Below are 23,414 nucleotides of genomic sequence, written 5' to 3'. Positions count from 1 at the left end.
GATTGCACGTGATTGCACAAAGGTTAGAAAGGGTACCGTATCCCTGGATAACATGTATGGATAGCGTACACATTCAAAATATATGTCTCAGGAGGCAGGCTCAGACGGTGTTAGGCCCAGTATGGATTGCATGTGATTGCACAAAGGTTAGAAAGGGTACCGTATCCCCGGATAACATGTATGGATAGCGTACACATTCAAAATATATGTCTCAGGAGGCAGGCTCAGACGGTGTTAGGCCCAGTATGGACTGCACGTGATTGCACAAAGGTTAGAAAGGATACCGTATCCCCGGATAACATGTATGGATAGCGTACACATTCAAAATATATGTCTCAGGAGGCAGGCTCAGATGGTGTTAGGCCCAGTATGGATTGCACGTGATTGCACAAAGGTTAGAAAGGGTACCGTATCCCCGGATAACATGTATGGATAGCGTACACATTCAAAATATATGTCTCAGGAGGCAGGCTCAGACGGTGTCAGGCACAGTATGGATTTGACGGCCCAGATTACACAGCGGAGGAGCAGGGAGAGGTAAAGATTGCAAATGCTGGGGCCCTGCCCAAGCAAGGGGGGCCCACTCGTGGGCTTCGGTACTGGCACTGGGCCCCTCATAGTACAGCGGTGTGTCTGACGGCGGGTGTGCACCACCACCGTCAGAGACACTTGATTGCACTATGAGGGACCCTGTGCCAGTGCCCGCGCCCAAGAGTCGGCCTACCCACCTGTCCAGGGCAACGGCACTCGCACGGTGTCGTGCGCTAGGTGGTGACCCCGGCCATGGGGGGGGAGGCAGCACAGTTAGGGAGTTTTAGAAAGTGGCATATGTTGATGTTGGACATTCAGCTGATGCAAAAGGCGAAATAGGTGAAGTACCAGGAAGAGGTGGACCAAAGCAAGCCATTTTTCTGTCACCCTATGTGTCATCAGGGGAAGGTGGGACAAAATCCTTGGAAACCCATGCGTGGTTCATTTTAATGAAGGTTAGATCATCCACATTTTGAGTTGACAGACGGGTCCTTTTTTCTGTCAGGATTATTCCAGCTGCACTGAAGACTCTTTCCGATAGCACACTTGCAGCTGGGCAAGCGAGCTCCTGTAAGGCATATTGGGCCAATTCAGGCCAGGTGTCCAGTTTAACGGCCCAATAGTCAAAGGGGAATGACCTGTGTGGGAGAACATCGATATGGGAGGAAAAGTAGTTTGTAACCATAGTTGACAACTGCTGTCTCCTGTCACTTTCCATCGATGCAGTATTACCAGTTGTGTGAGCGGTATTTGAAAAATCAGTCCACAACATTGTCATGAAACCCCTGTCTCCAACGCCACTTCTGCTGTGTGCACCACGAACACCTCTGCCAAGCTGCCCCCGGCCCGTACGGCTCGTGTGAGAACCATCACCGCTGCTGTGTGCTGGGAATGCCTCAAGCAACCGATTTACCAGAGTTGCTTGTTTATTAGCCAATATTAGGTCAAGGTTCTCCTGTGGCATGATGTTTTGTAATTTGCCTTTATAGCGTGGATCCAGGATGCTGGCCAACCAGTAGTCGTCATCATTCATCATTTTGGCAATGCGGGGGTCCCTTTTTAGGATCCGCAAGGCATAATCTGACATGTGGGCCAATGTTCCCGGTGTCAATGATGCACTGCGAGTGCTGGGTGGAGGAGCACTTTCTGGCAAATCCACATCCCTCCAGTCACGCACAAACCCTGTACCAGACCTTGCCACGCCAACATTTTCACTTGCCCCACGAGATGCATCCTCCTCCCCTAAGTAATCATCCCCATCATCCTCCTCCTCCTCCTCTTCTTCCTCCACCTCGTCCAGGAGAGGTCCCTGAGCAGACAATGGCTGAATGTCATCAAGGATTCCCTCCTCCTCTTCCTCCTCATCAACATTGGCTGCAGACGCCTGCTCCTTAAGGTGCGTCAAAGTTTGCATGAGCAGACGCATAAGTGGGATGCTCATGCTTAGGATGGCGTCGTCTGCGCTTACCAGCCGTGTGCATTCCTCAAAACACTGAAGGACTTTACAAAGGTCTTTCAGCTTCGACCACTGCACGCCTGTCAATTCCATGTCTGCTCTCAAAGTGCCTGGCCGTGTATCCTCCCACAAATGCATTATGGCCTGCCTCTGCTCGCACAGCCGCTCCACCATGTGCAGGGTGGAGTTCCACCTTGTTGCAATGTCGATAATGAGGCGGTGGTTGGGAAGGTGGAGCAATCGCTGCAGCTTCTGCATACGAACGGAGTGTACAGGCGACCGGCGGATGTGCGCGCACAGTCTTCGCACCTTCTGGAGCAGGGCTGTTAACTCCGGATAATTTTTGAGGAAGCACTGCACCACCAGGTTCAAGGTGTGAGCCAAGCAAGGTATGTGGCTGAGTTTTGAAAGGGCTATGGCTGCCACAAAATTACGCCCGTTATCACTAACTACCTTGCCTGCCTCAAGATGTACACTGCCCAGCCATGACTCAGTTTGTCGCTTCAAGTACTTGGTCAGCACCTCGGCGGTGTGTCTGTCGCCCAAACACATCATCTGCAACACAGCCTGCTGACGCTTTCCACTAGCTGCTCGATAGGGGGACACATCGTGTGTAACAGTGGCAGCTGCAGATGGAGTGCTCGTACGACTGCGCTCTGTGGACGAGCTTTCGCTTCTGGAGGAGGAGGAGGAGGAGGGTCGAACGCCTACAGCCAACTGTTTCCTATACCGTGGGCTAGGCAGCACTGTCCCACCACCGCTGTCCCCTGTGGACCCTGCATCCACCACATTAACCCAGTGCGCAGTGATGGACACGTAACGGCCCTGGCCATGCCGACTGGACCATGCATCAGTTGTGAGGTGCACCTTTCCGCTCACTGACTGCTTGAGTGCATGGACAATGCGGTCTTTCACATGATGGTGGAGGGCTGGGATGGCTTTGCGAGAGAAGAAGTGGCGACTGGGTAGGTCATAGCGTGGTACTGCATAGGCCATGAGTTCGCGGAAAGCTGTGCTTTCCACCAACCGAAAGGGCATCATCTCAAACGAGATTATTTTGGCAATGTGGGCGTTCAAACCCAGTGTACGCGGATGAGAGACTGAGTACTTTCTTGACCTACTCATAGTGTCTGGGAGGGTGAGCTGGACTTGAGAGCTGCATATGGTGGAAGTAGCGGTGGACAGGGCGGACTGAGAGAGGGTTGATGATGGTGATGGAGTTGGTGTTCTTTCAGATGGCCTAGAATCAGTCTTTCGTTGATATAACAGTGGGATTCCCTGACTGCTGTGGCCTTGCAACGACACCTCAACATTTGCTGCTGTGCTAACCGGTGGGCTTACAATGGGGGAAACAATGTAGCGTTGCTGACTACCTTCGTTGTGATCAGTTGCACATGTGGCACTTGAGGTTTGGTGTTGTGTCCACGCTTGCAAGTGCATGCTGGTTAAATGTCTAAGCATGCAACTGGTATTCAAATTTTTCAGATTTTTCCCTCGGCTAAAGGTCTTTGCGCACTTCTTACAGATAACCTTGGCCTGATCATGAGGATTTTGTTCAAAAAAGTGCCACACTGCACTCTTCCTACTTTGGCAGACATTTTGCGGCCTAGAACGCTGTGATCTTTTGACCCTCTGGACAAGCTGTCCAGCAACTCTTTTGATGTTTGGAACCTGTCTTTGGAGTGCTCCGGGCCTGCCAGATAACAGCTGTTGCGATGTCGATGTCTGCTGTGGATGCTCCTCATCTGAGCTATTGGAAGCAGCACCCTCTTCCCCCAATGGATGCCAATCTGGGTCAACAACTGGGTCATCCATCACCTCCTCTTCTATGTCATGTGCACCTTTCTCTGTGTCACCGTGTATGCTGGTATAGTGTGCGGGAAGGGGCACCTGAGTCTCATCAGGGTCAAAATCTGGCTCTGTACACTGCGAGGACAATGTAGTGCTCTGAGTGAATGTACCAGCAGAATCATCCATCAGCGGCTGTGCATCAGTGCACTCCATGTCAGATTCATCTTGGCCTGGGTAATTCACCATTTGACTTGATAATCCAGGCATGGTATGTGAAAACAGCTCCATGGAGTAATCAGTAGTATGGCCTGCATCATCCTTCAATCTTGGTTGGGGTGAAGGACACAAGGAAAGGTGTGGTTCATGAACATGGGCCTCCAATGACGACTCAGTGCTTTTACTTTTTACAACTGAAGAAGAGGAGGCGATAGAGCTGGAGGCTGAGTCAGCAATGTAAGACAAAACTTTTTCCTGATGCTCTGCCTTTAAAAGCGGTTTGCCAACTCCTAGAAAACTAAGCGTTCGAGGCCTTATGTAGACAGACGATGACGCAGGGTCAGCACCTCCTGCATTCGGTCCTATTTTGCTCTTGCCACTACCATCAGATCCACCACCAACACCATCATTACCAGCTGCCAACCCCCGCCCAATTCCACGGCCTCTTCCACCAGCCTTCCTCATTTTTGGTAGAAATGTAGACAAAATCCAACAAACTATATAGTAATGTAAAACAAGGTACAAGGTGTCTATAGGACATGGGAGATTTAGAATTTCTGCACACACTTGTGGACACTGGACACTTTTGGATTGTGTGAGGCCCACTGATATCTGAGCGCTATGTGACACGCTCGATGGCACAGCTGCCTGTGACCAAAGTGACGAGAGGATAATGGAGATTTTGAATCTCTGCGCACACTTTTGGACACTGGACACTTGTGGATTGTGTGAGGCCCACTGATATCTGAGCGCTATGTGACACGCTCGATGGCACAGCTGCCTGTGACCAAAGTGACGAGAGGATAATGGAGATTTTGAATCTCTGCGCACACTTTTGGACACTGGACACTTGTGGATTGTGTGAGGCCCACTGATATCTGAGCGCTATGTGACAGGCTCGATGGCACAGCTGCCTGTGACCAAAGTGACGAGAGGATAATGGAGATTTTGAATCTCTGCGCACACTTTTGGACACTGGACACTTGTGGATTGTGTGAGGCCCACTGATATCTGAGCGCTATGTGACAGGCTCGATGGCACAGCTGCCTGTGACCAAAGTGACGAGAGGATAATGGAGATTTTGAATCTCTGCGCACACTTTTGGACACTGGACACTTGTGGATTGTGTGCGGCCCACTGATATCTGAGCGCTATGTGACACGTTCGATGGCACAGCTGCCTGTGACCAAAGTGACGAGAGGATGATGGAGATTTTGAATCTCTGCGCACACTTTTGGACACTGGACACTTGTGGATTGTGTGAGGCCCACTGATATCTGAGCGCTATGTGACACGCTCGATGGCATAGCTGTGACAAAAGTGACTAGAGGATAAGGGAGATTGGATTGCTTTTAAAAAAGCAGTTTGCGGAGCAGTGGGTAAACAGCAATGCCAGTGTGTCAGGAAGCCTTAAAAGGCAGCCCAACAACCAACACCACTGATACACCACTATATAGCCTCCCCTTGCACTGCACACACAGTGACTTGTGTGTTGTGCAGGCCAAATCGCTAGCAGCAGAAGCAGTTTTTTTGTCTTCTTCCCTGCCTAACGCTCTCCCTACAGAATCAGCAGCAACCTCTCCCTATACTAAGATCGGCAGAAGTAAGATGGTGGTCGGCGTGCACGCCCTTTTATACCCCCTGTGACGCCCACCAAAGCAAGCCAATCACTTGCATGCCCTTCTGAAAGATGGTGGTGACCCGTGCCTAGGTCATCACGTTTCCCACAGTGTCCGTGGATCCTGATTGGCTGAAAAAGAGCGCAAAACAAACTTTTGAAACGCGACTTTGGCGCGTAAGTCGCCGACCTCGTGGCCGACCTCATCCTAGGGTCGGGTTTCATGAAACCCGACTTTGCCAAAAGTCGGCGACTTTTGAATTTTTTCGACCCGTTTCGCTCAACTCTAATTGTGGTTATAAAAGGTGGTAGCAGCATCTGTGTCATGAATGGAAGCTATGTCTGCAAGAGGGAGAAGGGACTCAGAGAGTGATTGTAAATTGAGATGTTTGAGATTTCTGCGAGGATGAGCAAGTTTGTGAAGTGGGGGTTGCGCAGTCGGAGAGGAGAGGGAAGAGAATGTCAGTAGGTTGTGGTCGTACAGGGGGAGGGGTGATTTAGTGAGATTAGTGAGGGAACAGAGACGGGTTATGATAAAGTCCAGCGTGTGACCATCTTTGTGAGTGGCTGCAGAGGACCATTGAGTGAGGCCAAAGGAAGCAGTCAGTGATAAAAGTTTAGAGGCAGCTGAGGTGGAAGTGTCAATGGGGATGTCGAAGTCGCCCATGATGATGGTGGGGATGTCAGCAGAGAGGAAATGGAGTAGCCAGGTGGTGAAGTGGTCGAGAAAGGTGGAGATGGCTAGTTCGGGGGGGGTGGTAGATGACAGCCTGTTGGAGGTTGGAGGGGGAATAGATGCAGACGGAGTGCACCTCCAACGAGGGAAGAGTAGCGGAGGGTGGAAGTTGAATTGGGGTAAAGGAGCAGGTATCAGACAGGAGCAAGCCAACTCCTCCACCACGTTTGTTGCTGGGGCGAGGGGTGTGAGAGAGATGGAATCTGCCATAGGAAAGCGCAGCTGGAGAGGCTGTGTTAGAAGGAATGAGCCAGGTTTCAGTGATGGCAAGGAAGGAGAGTTTGTTGGTGATAAAGAGGTCATGGATAAACGACAGCTTGTTGCAGACAGAGCGTGCATTCCATAAGGCGCCTGGTAAGAGGACCGGGGGAGTGGGGGCTGGATGAATACATATGAGGTTATCAAGGTTGCAAAAATGTGTAGAGGATCGTGGCAGGATGTTAGAAATGAGTGTGGGGATGTGTTGAGGAGGGCCAGGATTTGGGGATTCGTCGCCAGCAATGTGGAGTAGCAGACAGAGAGTTAGAAGGTGGGAGCAGAATAGGACATGATGTGGCCGTGTGTGTCTGGAGAAAAAGGATTGTATGTGGAGGAACAGTTCTGAGGAGAAGGGTAGGTGGCTGGGGAGGATGGAGGGGGAAATGACTAGTTCCTTACTAGGTGGGGGGATAACAGGAGATCGGACAAGGTAGAGAAGTATGGAGGCGAAAGTGATAAGAAACCGAAACATTGTTGTGGTTATCTATTCTGTTACCTTTCAGTCAAATTCCAGTCCAATTCTAGTCTAATTCACAGTAGTGTAATTAGAAAGCTGTTATTTGAAAGATGGATTTTGAAAGATGTATGGTCAGACACGTCTGGTCATGGCCCAGAATATATGTGCAGTTGAGATGGGACAGCTGTGAGGAGGTGGTGGGCATGATTGCTCAGACCACATGTTCTGACTCAAAGAGAGGTGATAAAGGGAGGGGGAGGGATTGACTACTCAGGTATGCATGGAAGACACAAGAGGAATGAATACATTATGGATACAAAAGCAGTGCAATACAAGGGTAGGATTATATGCAATTCATATAGACAGACAAGGCAGGAAAGTTGAATGGATGAGTGAGCATACCAGGGTAGGATTACATGCAATTCATATAGACAGACAAAGCAGGAAAGTTGAATGGATGAGTGAGCATACCAGGGTAGGATTATATGCAATTCATATAGACAGACAAGGCAGGAAAGTTGAATGGATGAGTGAGCATACCTGTGGGTAGGCAAAACAACTCGATTAGATGATGCAGGTGGTGGTGAGGATGAAGATAATACAGCAGTGATGAATGGGTAAGTGCATCATGGAATTCTAGTCTAATTCACAGTAGTGTAACTAGAAAAGTAAGCAAAACATTTTTAAAAAAATTACTTAAAAAAGTGAAGGTTCTTAGCAAAAAATTGACCAATTCATATGAGCCCATCAACCGCAGCAAGGTGACACTTCTCTGATGAGTCCTATCATCTAAAACATGCCTGTCTTGTGCTATAAGTCTACAGTGTGAATGGGCAACCATGCCTCTCCTGGGTTACAAACCTGCACATTTAAGTAAGTGGTAGGAAACAGAGTTAATTATAAACACCTTTGGGCTGATGGGTGTGGTGCAGAGTCAGAAAAGAAGTAGTAGCAACCGCCTATATGCATGATTCTGCCACCAGCATGCTTCACTGTGGGAATGGTGTTCTTGGGATGATGAGCTGTGCTTTTTGGCACAAGACATAGCGTTTACCTTGGCACCAAAAAGTTAAATTTTGGTTTCATCTGACCACAGTGCCTTCCTCCATACATTTGGGGAGTTGCCCACATGCATTTTGGCAAACTCAAAACAAGCCTAACAATTTTTGTAAATAAATTAATTTTTCTGCTCCCTCTTCCATAAAGGCCACCAATTTGGAATGTACAGCTGGTTGTGGTCTTATCGACAGATACTCAAGTCTCTGCTTGGAAACTCTGCAGCTCCTTCAGGGTTACCCTTGATCTCTGTCTTTCCTCTCGGATTAATTCCCGCCGTGCCCGGGCTGAGAGTTTTCTTGCGTGGCCCTTTCTTGGCTGGTTTGTTGTGGTATCATCTTCTTTCCATTTGATGATAATGAATTTGATGGTGCACCGAGGGAACATCAAAGATGGTGTTTTTTTTTATAATCCAACCCTGACTTATACTTCTCAACAACTTTGTCCCTAACTTGTTAATGGTGTTGCAGTCTCTGTGACCTTTCAGATAGATAAAGTGTATATACTGACAGACATGTGACACTTAGATTGCACACAGGTGGATGTCCTGTTACTAAGCATGAGACTTATGATGGGAATTGATTACACCAAAAATGTTTAGGGGCTTCATAGCAAAAGGGGTCAATACATATAGACATGCCAATTTTTAATTATTTGACTACACAAATTTAATTATTGGCTAAATATTTCTCACTTCACTGACTGAGACTATTTAATGCTGATGCATCACACACAAATCGGATTTCTGAAATAACTAAACACAAGTTGTAATGTAACAAAATAGGTAGAAGCCAAGGGAGTGAATACTTTCACAAACCACTGTAGATATGTGTACATCAAAGTGTAAAAATGTGCCAAGTAATGAGTAGCTATAAGCAAAAAAACTTCTAACAGTGGTGCGGAAATGATTTGATGACTCCAGCTTTCTCTTGTATACATATACTATATACTGTAGTATTGGGGTGAAAATGTGTTAAAGGGAATCTTTAAGTACGATAAACCCTACTAAGCCGTCTATATGGCCATGCAGGTCATAGAAAGTTAAATAAAATGATGATACCTTGATATCTGCAATCCCGTGCGGCCCTCCAAAGAAATGCCACCCCACACCATTACTGAACCACTGCCAAACCAGTCATGCTGAAGGAGGTTGCAGGCAGCATATCACTCTCCACGACATCTCCAGACTCTGTCACGTCTGTCACATGTGCTCAGTGTGAACCTGCTTTCATCTGTGAAGAGCACAGGGCACCAGTGGCGAATTTGCCAATCCTGGTGTTCTGTGGCAAATGCACAACCCCCATCTGTGGAAGTCGGGCCCGCAGACCATCCTCATGGAGTCAGTTTCTAATCGTTTGTGTAGACACATGCACATTTGTGGTCTGCTGGAGGTGTTTTGCAGGTCTCTGGCAGTGCTCCTCTTGTTCCTTCTTGCACAAAGGCTGAGGTAGCGGTCCTGCTGCGGGGTTGTTGCCCTCCTACGGCCCCCTCCACACCTCCTGGTGTACTGGCCTGTCTCCAGGTAGCACCTCCAGTCTCTGGACACTATGCTGACAGACACAGTAAACCTTCTTGCCACAGCCCATATTGATGTGCCATCCTGGGTGAGCTGCACTACCTGAGCCACTTGTGTGGGTTGTTGAGTTTGTCTCATGCTACCACGAGTGTGAAAACACAACCAACATTCAAAAGTGACCAAAACATCAGCCAGAAAGCATTGGTACTAAGATGTAGTCTGTGGTCCCCACCTGCAGAACCACTCCTTTATTGAGTGTGTCTTGATAATTGCCAATAATTTCCATTCTGTTGTCTATTCCATTTGCAAAACAGCATGTGAAATTGATTGTCAATCAGTGTTGCTTCCTAAGTGGACAGTTTGATTTCACAGAAGTTTGATTTACTTGGAGTTATATTCTGTTGTTTAAGTGTTCCTTTTATTTTTTTGAGCAGTGTATGATGTTTTGTGCAGCACAAAAACTAATTTAACCTGAAGTATGAGCATTTTGCTAATTTGTCCGGTGATTGGCAGCCTGCATTATCATTGTGAAACATGGAATGTTTTGCTCTGATGTATAAAAATTCCCAGTAGCAGTGAAAGTAACAGAAATGGTGGGTATCAACGTTAGGTTTTTGAATGTCAATGTGGAGCTATCATTGGAAAGCAAAATTTGCATAAATTGGGCCTTATTCTCTATATTTTAGAGGTGAACAAATCCGCTCAAATTTGGTCACAAATTTATTTTGCATTCACTTTATTAGCTGCAAATTGAAATTTATTATACTCTGAGAACTGAGAGCATTAAAAACATATGTCCTTTGCTGCGGTCTTAAGTCGTGTACTCCTACCGCATTGCGACATCTTTGATCTCTCCATGTTGAGTAACCCTCAAAATGTCATGACCTTGCTCCATGACTAGGGTCCAAAATGTAAAGATGTCACTCACTTTGGTGATATCATAATGCTTTGAGATCTAGTTAGCATGAAGGGGCTAAAGATGGGAGAATTGAGAGGGCCTGTGCCTTTGGGCAGGAGAGGGCCATACACTGTTTTGTTGGATTCACGTGATGCAAATTTCCCAAAATTTGGATTTGCCTTAATTTTTGGGGAAATTGTTAAGGAATATAAGCAGTTTGGAATTGTTTCATTTATCTCTAGTAAACCCAATAAAACTGTAATTTAATTTTCCTTTGAATAATTTTTCCTCTATATTTTCAGCTTCGTGAACTACGACATGAAAATGTGAATCTCTATTTGGGTATCTTTAATGACATGGGAGTCCTTGGAGTAGTGGCAGAACATTGCTCTCGAGGAAGCCTGGAGGATCTCATCCAGAACCATGATATGAAACTTGACTGGATGTTCAAATCTTCACTTCTTCTCGATCTTATCAAGGTGGGGACATAGCAAAGAAATTATTGTGAGTGTTCAAGCTAGATAATCTTAGAGCATCAGTATGCAAAGCGTCAACTGGACTTACCACTAGAGTTGAGCGACTTTTGGTTTTTTAGGGTCGCGTTTCGTTTCGTGAAACCTGACTTTTCCAAAAGTCGGGTCGAGCAAGATCGTCCGATTATAGGGAAAAGTCGGGGTCGTCCCGAAACACGAAACCCAATGTAAGTCAATGGGGAATAAAAGTCGGCAGTGAGAGGAGGACAGGAAACACAGCAACAGTGCCCATTTGAATGCCAAAAGCATCAATTCTTCTTACTTAAGCTTGTCAACCTTAATTAACTTCATAATACAAGTTACGCACTGAAAAATGGGGGTTATTTGGCTACAGACTGTGGGGGGGAGGGCTGGCTCCAGGTTTTCATGTGCCCTGGGCGAAAGAGCGCCCCTTTAACACATACCACAACTCATCATGCTCCGATACGGCAGAGAAATAGCGGTATAGTACAATGAAAAATACCTCACTTTTTACATCTCATGACGAGGCCCATCTATTTCTCCATACAGAATCATTGGTCCCATATAATGTTTGAAACAGTACATGATGAGCTCCACATAATGCTACAGTATATGTTGGTCCCCATGGATGAAGCTCTACTGTCTTATGGGCCCAAATAATGCTCCAAACATAATGGGCCCCATTTCTAATGCTCTAGTGTATAATGGGCCCTCTAAATGCTGCTCCAGTGTCTGATGTCCACCTTTGGAATGTTCCAGTGTATGGTGGGCCCCATCTATCATTCTCAGACGGTGTTAGGCCCAGTATGGATTGCACGTGATTGCACAAAGGTGAGAAAGGGTACCGTATCCCCAGATAACATGTATGGATAGTGTACACATTCAAAATATATGTCTATACATCAGGAGGCAGGCTCAGACGGTGTTAGGTCCAGTATGGATTGCACGTGATTGCACAAAGGTTAGAAAGGGTACCGTATCCCCAGATAACATGTATGGATAGCGTACACATTCAAAATATATGTCTCAGGAGGCAGGCTCAGACGGTGTTAGGCCCAGTATGGATTGCACGTGATTGCACAAAGGTTAGAAAGGGTACCGTATCCCCAGATAACATGTATGGATAGCGTACACATTCAAAATATATGTCTCAGGAGGCAGGCTCAGACGGTGTTAGGCCCAGTATGGATTGCACGTGATTGCACAAAGGTTAGAAAGGGTACCGTATCCCCAGATAACATGTATGGATAGCGTACACATTCAAAATATATGTCTCAGGAGGCAGGCTCAGACGGTGTTAGGTCCAGTATGGATTGCACGTGATTGCACAAAGGTTAGAAAGGGTACCGTATCCCCAGATAACATGTATGGATAGCGTACACATTCAAAATATATGTCTCAGGAGGCAGGCTCAGATGGTGTTAGGCCCAGTATGGATTGCATGTGATTGCACAAAGGTAAGAAAGGGTACCGTATCCCTGGATAACATGTATGGATAGCGTACACATTCAAAATATATGTCTCAGGAGGCAGGCTCAGACGGTGTTAGGCCCAGTATGGATTGCACGTGATTGCACAAAGGTTAGAAAGGGTACCGTATCACCAGATAACATGTATGGATAGCGTACACATTCAAAATATATGTCTCAGGAGGCAGGCTCAGACGGTGTTAGGCCCAGTATGGATTGCACGTGATTGCACAAAGGTTAGAAAGGGTACCGTATCTCCAGATAACATGTATGGATAGCGTACACATTCAAAATATATGTCTCAGGAGGCAGGCTCAGACGGTGTTAGGCCCAGTATGGATTGCACGTGATTGCACAAAGGTTAGAAAGGGTACCGTATCCCCAGATAACATGTATGGATAGCGTACACATTCAAAATATATGTCTCAAGAGGCAGGCTCAGACGGTGTTAGGCCCAGTATGGATTGCACGTGATTGCACAAAGGTTAGAAAGGGTCCCTTTTCCCCGGATAACATGTATGGATAGCGTACACATTCAAAATATATGTCTATACATCAGGAGGCAGGCTCGGACGGTGTCAGGCACAGTATGGATTTGACGGCCCAGATTACACAGCGGAGGAGCAGGGAGAGGTAAAGATTGCAAATGCTGGGGCCCTGCCCAAGCAAGGGGGGCCCACTCGTGGGCGTCGGTAATGGCACTGGGCCCCTCATAGTACAGCGGTGTGTCTGACGGCGGGTGTGCACCACCACCGTCAGAGACACTTGATTGCACTATGAGGGACCCTGTGCCAGTGCCCGCGCCCAAGACTCGGCCTACGCACCTGTCCAGGGCAACGGCACTCGCACGGTGTCGTGCGCTAGGTGGTGACCCCGGCCATGGGGGGGGAGGCAGCACAGTTAGGGAGTTTTAGAAAGTGGCATATGTTGATGTTGGACATTCAGCTGATGCAAAAGGCGAAATAGGTGAAGTACCAGGAAGAGGTGGACCAAAGCAAGCCATTTTTCTGTCACCCTATGTGTCATCAGGGGAAGGTGGGACAAAATCCTTGGAAACCCATGCGTGGTTCATTTTAATGAAGGTTAGATCATCCACATTTTGGGTTGACAGACGGGTCCTTTTTTCTGTCAGGATTGATCCAGCTGCACTGAAGACTCTTTCCGATAGCACACTTGCAGCTGGGCAAGCGAGCTCCTGTAAGGCATATTGGGCCAATTCAGGCCAGGTGTCCAGTTTAGCGGCCCAATAGTCAAAGGGGAATGACCTGTGTGGGAGAACATCGATATGGGAGGAAAAGTAGTTTGTAACCATAGTTGACAACTGCTGTCTCCTGTCACTTTCCATCGATGCAGTATTACCAGTTGTGTGAGCGGTATTTGAAAAATCAGTCCATAACATTGTCATGAAACCACTGTCTCCAACGCCACTTCTGCTGTGTGCACCACGAACACCTCTGCCAAGCTGCCCCCGGCCCGTACGGCTCGTGTGAGAACCATCACCGCTGCTGTGTGCTGGGAATGCCTCAAGCAACCGATTTACCAGAGTTGCTTGTTTATTAGCCAATATTAGGTCAAGGTTCTCCTGTGGCATGATGTTTTGTAATTTGCCTTCATAGCGTGGATCCAGGATGCTGGCCAACCAGTAGTCGTCATCGTTCATCATTTTGACAATGCGGGGGTCCCTTTTTAGGATCCGCAAGGCATAATCTGACATGTGGGCCAATGTTCCCGGTGTCAATGATGCACTGCGAGTGCTGGGTGGAGGAGCACTTTCTGGCAAATCCACATCCCTCCAGTCACGCACAAACCCTGTACCAGACCTTGCCACGCCAACATTTTCACTTGCCCCACGAGATGCATCCTCCTCCCCTAAGTAATCATAACCATCATCATCCTCCTCCTCCTCTTCTTCCTCCACCTCGTCCAGGAGAGGTCCCTGAGCAGACAATGGCTGAATGTCATCAAGGATTCCCTCCTCCTCTTCCTCCTCATCAACATTGGCTGCAGACGCCTGCTCCTTAAGGTGCGTCAAAGTTTGCATGAGCAGACGCATAAGTGGGATGCTCATGCTTAGGATGGCGTCGTCTGCGCTTACCAGCCGTGTGCATTCCTCAAAACACTGAAGGACTTTACAAAGGTCTTTCAGCTTCGACCACTGCACACCTGTCAACTCCATGTCTGCTCTCAAAGTGCCTGGCCGTGTATCCTCCCACAAATGCATTATGGCCTGCCTCTGCTCGCACAGCCGCTCCACCATGTGCAGGGTGGAGTTCCACCTTGTTGCAATGTCGATAATGAGGCGGTGGTTGGGAAGGTGGCGCAATCGCTGCAGCTTCTGCATACGAACGGAGTGTACAGGCGACCGGCGGATGTGCGCGCACAGTCTTCGCACCTTCTGGAGCAGGGCTGTTAACTCCGGATAATTTTTGAGGAAGCACTGCACCACCAGGTTCAAGGTGTGAGCCAAGCAAGGTATGTGGCTGAGTTTTGAAAGGGCTATGGCTGCCACAAAATTACGGCCGTTATCACTAACTACCTTGCCTGCCTCTAGATGTACACTGCCCAGCCATGACTCAGTTTGTCGCTTCAAGTACTCGGCCAGCACCTCGGCGGTGTGTCTGTCGCCCAAACACATCATCTGCAACACAGCCCGCTGACGCTTTCCACTAGCTGCTCGATAGGGGGACACACCGTGTGCAACAGTGGCAGCTGCAGATGGAGTGCTCGTACGACTGCGCTCTGTGGACGAGCTTTCGCTTCTGGAGGAGGAGGAGGGTCGAACGCCTACAGCCAACTGTTTCCTATACCGTGGGCTAGGCAGCACTGTCCCACCACCGCTGTCCCCTGTGGACCCTGCATCCACCACATTAACCCAGTGCGCAGTGATGGACACGTAACGGCCCTGGCCATGCCGACTGGACCATGCATCAGCTGTGAGGTGCACCTTTCCGCTCACTGACTGCTTGAGTGCATGGACGATGCGGTCTTTCACATGATGGTGGAGGGCTGGGATGGCTTTGCGAGAGAAGAAGTGGCGACTGGGTAGGTCATAGCGTGGTACTGCATAGGCCATGAGTTCGCGGAAAGCTGTGCTTTCCACCAACCGAAAGGGCATCATCTCAAATGAGATTAGTTTGGCAATGTGGGCGTTCAAACCCAGTGTACGCGGATGATCGACTGAGTACTTTCTTGACCTACTCATAGTGTCTGGGAGGGTGAGCTGGACTTGAGAGCTGCATATGGTGGAAGTAGCGGTGGACAGGGCGGACTGAGAGAGGGTTGATGATGGTGATGGAGTTGGTGTTCTTTCAGATGGCCTAGAATCAGTCTTTCGTTGATATAACAGTGGGATTCCCTGACTGCTGTGGTCTTGCAACGACACCTCAACATTTGCTGCTGTGCTAACCGGTGGGCTTACAGTGGGGGAAACAATGTAGCGTTGCTGACTACCTTCGTTGTGATCAGTTGCACATGTGGCACTTGAGGTTTGGTGTTGTGTCCACGCTTGCAAGTGCATGCTGGTTAAATGTCTAAGCATGCAACTGGTATTCAAATTTTTCAGATTTTTCCCTCGGCTAAAGGTCTTTGCGCACTTCTTACAGATAACCTTGGCCTGATCATGAGGATTTTGGTCAAAAAAGTGCCACACTGCACTCTTCCTACTTTGGCAGACATTTTGCGGCCTAGCACGCTGTGATCTTTTGACCCTCTGGACAAGCTGTCCAGCAACTCTTTTGATGTTTGGAACCTGTCTTTGGAGTGCTCCGGGCCTGCCAGATAACAGCTGTTGCGATGTCGATGTCTGCTGTGGATGCTCCTCATCTGAGCTATTGGAAGCAGCACCCTCTTCCCCCAATGGATGCCAATCTGGGTCAACAACTGGGTCATCCATCACCTCCTCTTCTATGTTATGTGCACCTTCCTCTGTGTCACTGTGTATGGTGGTATAGTGTGCGGGAAGGGGCACCTGAGTCTCATCTGGGTCAGAATCTGGCTCTGTACACTGCGAGGACAATGTAGTGCTCTGAGTGAATGTACCAGCAGAATCATCCATCAGCGGCTGTGCATCAGTGCACTCCATGTCAGATTCATCTTGGCCTGGGTAATTCACCATTTCACTTGATAATCCAGGCATGGTATGTGAAAACAGCTCCATGGAGTAATCAGTAGTATGGCCTGCGTCATCCTTCAATCTTGGTTGGGGTGAAGGACACAAGGAAAGGTGTGGTTCATGAACATGAGCCTCCAATGACGACTCAGTGCTTTTACTTTTTACAACTGAAGAAGAGGAGGCGATAGAGCTGGAGGCTGAGTCAGCAATGTAAGACAAAACTTTTTCCTGATGCTCTGGCTTTAAAAGCGGTTTGCCAACTCCTAGAAAACTAAGCGTTCGAGGCCTTATGTAGCCAGACGATGACGCAGGGTCAGCACCTCCTGCATTCGGTCCTATTTTGCTCTTGCCACTACCATCAGATCCACCACCAACACCATCATTACCAGCTGCCAACCCCCGCCCAATTCCACGGCCTCTTCCACCAGCCTTCCTCATTTTTGGTAGAAATGTAGACAAAATCCAACAAACTATATAGTAATGTAAAACAAGGTACAAGGTGTCTATAGGACAGGGGAGATTTTGAATTTCTGCAGACACTTGTGGACACTGGACACTTTTGGATTGTGTGAGGCCCACTGATATCTGAGCGCTATGTGACAGGCTCGATGGCACAGCTGTGACCAAAGTGACTAGAGGATAAGGGAGATTTTGAATCTCTGCACACACTTTTGGACACTGGACACTTTTGGATTGTGTGAGGCCCACTGATATCTGAGCGCTATGTGACAGGCTCGATGGCACAGCTGTGACCAAAGTGACTAGAGGATAAGGGAGATTTTGAATCTCTGCACACACTTTTGGACACTGGATGGACACTTTTGGATTGTGTGAGGCCCACTGATATCTAAGCGCTATGTGACAGGCTCGATGGCACAGCTGTGACCAAAGTGACTAGAGGATAAGGGAGATTTTGAATCTCTGCACACACTTTTGGACACTGGACACTTTTGGATTGTGTGAGGCCCACTGATATCTGAGCGCTATGTGACAGGCTCGATGGCACAGCTGTGACCAAAGTGACTAGAGGATAAGGGAGATTTTGAATCTCTGCACACACTTTTGGACACTGGATGGACACTTTTGGATTGTGTGAGGCCCACTGATATCTGAGCGCTATGTGACAGGCTCGATGGCACAGCTGTGACCAAAGTGACTAGAGGATAAGGGAGATTTTGAATCTCTGCACACACTTTTGGACACTGGACACTTTTGGATTGTGTGAGGCCCACTGATATCTGAGCGCTATGTGACAGGCTCGATGGCACAGCTGTGACCAAAGTGACTAGAGGATAAGGGAGATTTTGAATCTCTGCACACACTTTTGGACACTGGATGGACACTTTTGGATTGTGTGAGGCCCACTGATATCTGAGCGCTATGTGACAGGCTCGATGGCACAGCTGTGACCAAAGTGACTAGAGGATAAGGGAGATTTTGAATCTCTGCACACACTTTTGGACACTGGATGGATACTTTTGGATTGTGTGAGGCCCACTGATATCTGAGCGCTATGTGACAGGCTCGATGGCACAGCTGTGACCAAAGTGACTAGAGGATAAGGGAGATTTTGAATCTCTGCACACACTTTTGGACACTGGATGGACACTTTTGGATTGTGTGAGGCCCACTGATATCTGAGCGCTATGTGACAGGCTCGATGGCACAGCTGTGACCAAAGTGACTAGAGGATAAGGGAGATTTTGAATCTCTGCACACACTTTTGGACACTGGATGGACACTTTTGGATTGTGTGAGGCCCACTGATATCTGATCGCTATGTGACAGGCTCGATGGCACAGCTGTGACCAAAGTGACTAGAGGATAAGGGAGATTTTGAATCTCTGCACACACTTTTGGACACTGGATGGACACTTTTGGATTGTGTGAGGCCCACTGATATCTGAGCGCTATGTGACAGGCTCGATGGCACAGCTGTGACCAAAGTGACTAGAGGATAAGGGAGATTTTGAATCTCTGCACACACTTTTGGACACTGGATGGACACTTTTGGATTGTGTGAGGCCCACTGATATCTGAGCGCTATGTGACAGGCTCGATGGCACAGCTGTGACCAAAGTGACTAGAGGATAAGGGAGATTTTGAATCTCTGCACACACTTTTGGACACTGGACACTTTTGGATTGTGTGAGGCCCAATGAATATCTGAGCGCTATGTGACAGGCTCGATGGCACAGCTGTGACAAAAGTGACTAGAGGATAAGGGAGATTGGATTGCTTTTAAAAAAGCAGTTTGCGGAGCAGTGGGTAAACAGCAATGCAGGAATGTCAGGAAGCCTTAGAAGGCAGCCCAACAACCAACACCACTGATACACCACTATATAGCCTCCCCTTGCACTGCACACACAGTGACTGGTGTGTTGTGCAGGCCAAATCGCTAGCAGCAGAAGCAGTTTTTTTGTCTTCTTCCCTGCCTAACGCTCTCCCTACAGAATCAGCAGCAACCTCTTCCTATACTAAGATCGGCAGAAGTAAGATGGCGGTCGGCGTGCACGCCCTTTTATACCCCCTGTGACGCCCACCAAAGCAAGCCAATCACTTGCATGCCCTTCTGAAAGATGGTGGTGACCCGTGCCTATGTCATCACGTTGCCCACAGTGTCCGTGGATCCTGATTGGCTGAAAAAGAGTGCAAAACAAACTTTTGAAACGCGACTTTGGCGTGTAAGTCGCCGACCTCGTGGCCGACCTCATCCTAGGGTCGGGTTTCGTTTCATGAAACCCGACTTTGCCAAAAGTCGGCGACTTTTGAATTTTTTCGACCCGTTTCGCTCAACTCTACTTACCACCCAACAAGCAACTGTTCTTGTCTACAATATTCATGTTGGAGATGTTAGGATCTATGTCATGACATTCAGAGTCTAGATGGCAATTTTTTGCTTGCGGCGCAAGCCCAAAGTACATTAGTGGCTCATCTTTAGGATTGTATGTCATGTAGTACTTGGTTAGAGATTAAAGGGGTTGTCCATTAATAGGACAATCCCTTCTTAAACTAAATGTTCGGACCTGATAAAACAAATAAACCTATACTCATCTCCCATGCCGGCTCCGTTTCAGTGGTGTCAGCACTCGCAGTCCCGGGGCTATGATGCAGTGAAATGACATGAGATGTCCAGCCCCCAATCAGCACTGGCATCACTGTCTCTCCCTTCGGACAAATAGAACATGAAGCGGAAAGCCGGGCTACAAATGATTTCAGAGTTCCTCTTCATGTTCATTTCGACAGGAGGCGGAGACAGTGATGCCAGTGTTGACTGGGGGCTGGGCATGTTTATTTATTTTAAGAAGGGGTTGTTTTAGTAGTGGACAACCCTTTTAATCACAAATGCTTTATTATTGTTAATTTCAGCAAAATAATGCAGCTACTAACAATAAGCAATTTGTACTAGATCCATGCAATAATAACCATAGTATAATAATACATTTCATTATAATTTCAAGACCTCTAGCTATGATCACCCCATCCAGGTTATATCAAGCCCCCACCCGGCAATAATCACTATGGAATTTAGCCACACATCCCTGTTGCATAATAATTAATCAACCCCCATAAATGTAACCTACCCCCCTGCAATAATCATTCCTTTCTCCATGAGTATTTAATAATAAAATGGTTATTCCCAAAAAATGAAGTTATCGCATATCTATAGGACAGACGATAACGTACCGATTACTGGGGGTCCAACCATGGTGGGGCTCTGGAACCCCCATCTTCAATAGATTGCAGGTGCATATACGCAGCCTCTGCTACAGACATTGCCTATTGGATTGTTGAAATGAGCATGAAGCTGTGGCCAAGCATGCACAAATTCACTACATTCAGGACAGAGCTGGAGAGCATCACATTCGGGATTACTGTGGGTCTTAATAGGCAGACCCTCTGCGATCAGAAAGATGTCTCACATACTATGAATATTAAAATATCCATTTAACCCCTTTTCCACCTGAGACGTATCCCTATGTCCCTGTGGCCTTATTGACATGGGACATGTGCGAACGCGAATACGGGCGGTGCGAACGCGATCGCCGCTTGGTGTCAACTAATTCTGACAACTGACACCCCGCCACTCAGTGCCAAGAGTGGTCCTACCCCGCTCCCGGCACTTTAATCCCCTAAAGGCTGCAATTGAACTAGATTTATTCACTAGTTGGATACACAAAAAATTATTTTTGACTCCACAATATGGTATTAAAAAATACATCTTTTATTAAACAATATATTAAAAATATATATTAAAATTATGTGTAACAAGAGAGGTGTACATCCAAAGACAAGGAACTTACAAAGGCCATAGGTTTATCCAAAACACTGTCATAATAAAAAGTATCACTCACTTATTAATATATGCAAATAGATCAACATTGTGCAAACAAAGCAATCAATAGATCTGTAACAATATGAAACGAAATTAGCTAACAACTGTTGTTCAAAATAATGCAATGCTCAGAAAGCTAATTGTTATGCCCCCTTGATAGCCACTTTGTGCACATAAAGGAGGAAACACGCTGGAAATGTTAGTGTGTAAAGAAAGCTGCCACTACGGCATGCCACAGATAATAGAAGTATACCAGCGTGCAAATACACCTAATTACCTAATGATGGCATGTGGAGTCCCCCGGGCGTCCCTCTGCCCCGACGCGCGTTTCGCTACCGCTTCTTTGGGAGGCGCGAGGGACGCCCGGGGGACTCCACACGCCATCATTAGGTATGATTACTTCATTATTTACTCTTTGCTAATGCACTGAGCCTAGTGATTGGTGCTTAATTAGGGGTATTTGCACGCTGGTATACTTCTATTATCTGTGGCATGCCGTAATGACAGCTTTATATACACACTAATATTTTCAGTGTGTTTCCTCCTTTATGTGCAAAAAGTGGCTATCAAGGGGGCATAACAATTAGCTTTCTGAGCATTGCATTATTTTGCACAACAGTTGTTAGCTAATTTCGTTTCATATTGTTACAGATCTATTGATTGCTTTGTTTGCACAAGATTGATCTATTGGCATATATTAATAAGTGAGTAATACTTTGTATTATGACAGTGTTTTGGATAAACCTATGGCCTTTGTAAGGTCCTCGTCTTTGGATGTACACCTCTCTTGTTACACATAATTTTAATATATATTTTTAATATATTGTTTACCATATTGTGGAGTCAAAAATAATTTTTTGTGTATCCAACTAGTGAATAAATTACAAATGGTTATGGTACACACCAGGTTGGTTACGGTGATATTGAATTTATGGGCAAATTTGTGAATAAATCGAACTAGATTGTAGCATTTCGGAAGCAGGCAGAGGGAACACAGCCCCTTTGCCCTTGGATTGGAGACGCTGCAACATCATCGCTGGGTCCCAATCATTGCCACGGTGACCTGATGTCATGAGACGACATCTGCTGGGTCACCAAAGCTAGTAAAGTTACATAAATACATATTTTTATAAAAAAATTAAACAATAAAAATGCACATATTTGGTATGGCCACGTCTGGAACAACCTGACCTATGGAACTGTCCAACTAGATAACCCCTTTAATGAACATGGTAAAAAAGTAGATAAAAATACAAGGCAAAAAGCAATGCTTTATCATCATACAAAAAGTGGACTAACACGCTATCAAACAAATATAAATAAAAATGGTAACGCTGAAAACGACTTATTTTCCTGCAAAAAGCAAGCTATCATACAACCATCAGCAGAAAAATAAAAAAGTTATAGCTCTCAGATTAAAGTGTTGCAAAAATATTTATTTTTCTATATAATAGTTTTTATTGTGTAAAAGCACCAAAGCACAAATTAGTGATACCAATAATACCAAAATAATGGTACCAATAAAATTGTCAACTCGTTCTGCAAAAAACAAGCCCTCACATGACTCTGTGGGCCAAATTATGGAGAAATTATAGCTCTCAAAATATGGTGATGCAGAAAACTAGTTTTTGAAATAAATTGTCTTTAAGTTTGTGACAGTAGGCAAACATAAAAACGCGATATAAATCTGGCATCGCTGTAATTGCACCGACCCGAAGGATAACGTCATTTAAGCACTTAAACTGCACGAGGTACTGTATAAAAATAAATAAAAACAATTCTATACCTGCTGTTTTGTTTATTCTGACTCCCAATGATAGCAGTAAAACTCAGCTCACATTTATCTTGCGCTCTGCGCTGAGTGCTTGCACAGTGGTTTTTGTGTAAATCTCTGAATTACATGATTCAGATGCAACCCCCGATGGAATCCCTATAATGAGGTAGATTAAGGCACTGTGGACGCCATAGGACCTGTGATCTGGCGGTGTCCATCTTTTTAGGATTGCATAAAAGTGCCGTCAGCCGCAGTTTTGTGCACTTCTGAAAAGAAAGACAATGCTGAACAGAGGTCAGGTGGAGTCCAGAGTAACTCTGCTGCCTCATTATAGTAAATGGATCCCTTGGGGGTTTTTTCTGAATCACATCACTTGGAGATTTACATTGAAACCCCAAAGTAAGTGCTCAGCGTAGAGCACCAGATAATTGTGATCATAAATGTTATTTAAAATATTCCCAATAAAAGCTTCAAATCAATCCACAAAAAAAGCAAGCCCCCACTCAGGTCAGTCATCTGTTGGTGAAAATATAGGGGGCTTCCATGTTACTGGTAATACAATGACTCTGGAAAAGCAAAATGGCTCCTCACCCACCAAAAGAAATTCAGCAAATTCTGAGCTCCCAAATCCAAATGCTTCATCCCTTCTGAGCTCCACAGTGTACCTAAACGACATATAGCGTCCACATATTTGGCA

General features: G+C 46.6%; 1 protein-coding gene across 1 annotated transcript in view; it reads left to right on the top strand.

The window, feature by feature from the left end:
- Nucleotides 1-23,414, top strand: part of GUCY2D (guanylate cyclase 2D, retinal) — a 65,996-nt gene that overhangs the window by 22,040 nt on the left and 20,542 nt on the right. The window contains exon 8 of the mRNA XM_073546816.1: nt 10,836-11,012. Coding sequence (XP_073402917.1) covers nt 10,836-11,012 — 177 coding nt within the window. The remainder of the gene's footprint in view (nt 1-10,835; nt 11,013-23,414) is intronic.

This window comes from Dendrobates tinctorius, unplaced genomic scaffold, assembly GCF_039654945.1.
Source record: "Dendrobates tinctorius isolate UK_male_01 unplaced genomic scaffold, ASM3965494v1 ptg000151l, whole genome shotgun sequence".
In the NCBI taxonomy this organism is placed as follows: domain Eukaryota; kingdom Metazoa; phylum Chordata; class Amphibia; order Anura; family Dendrobatidae; genus Dendrobates; species Dendrobates tinctorius.
This window is presented reverse-complemented; position numbering and strand designations above follow the sequence as displayed.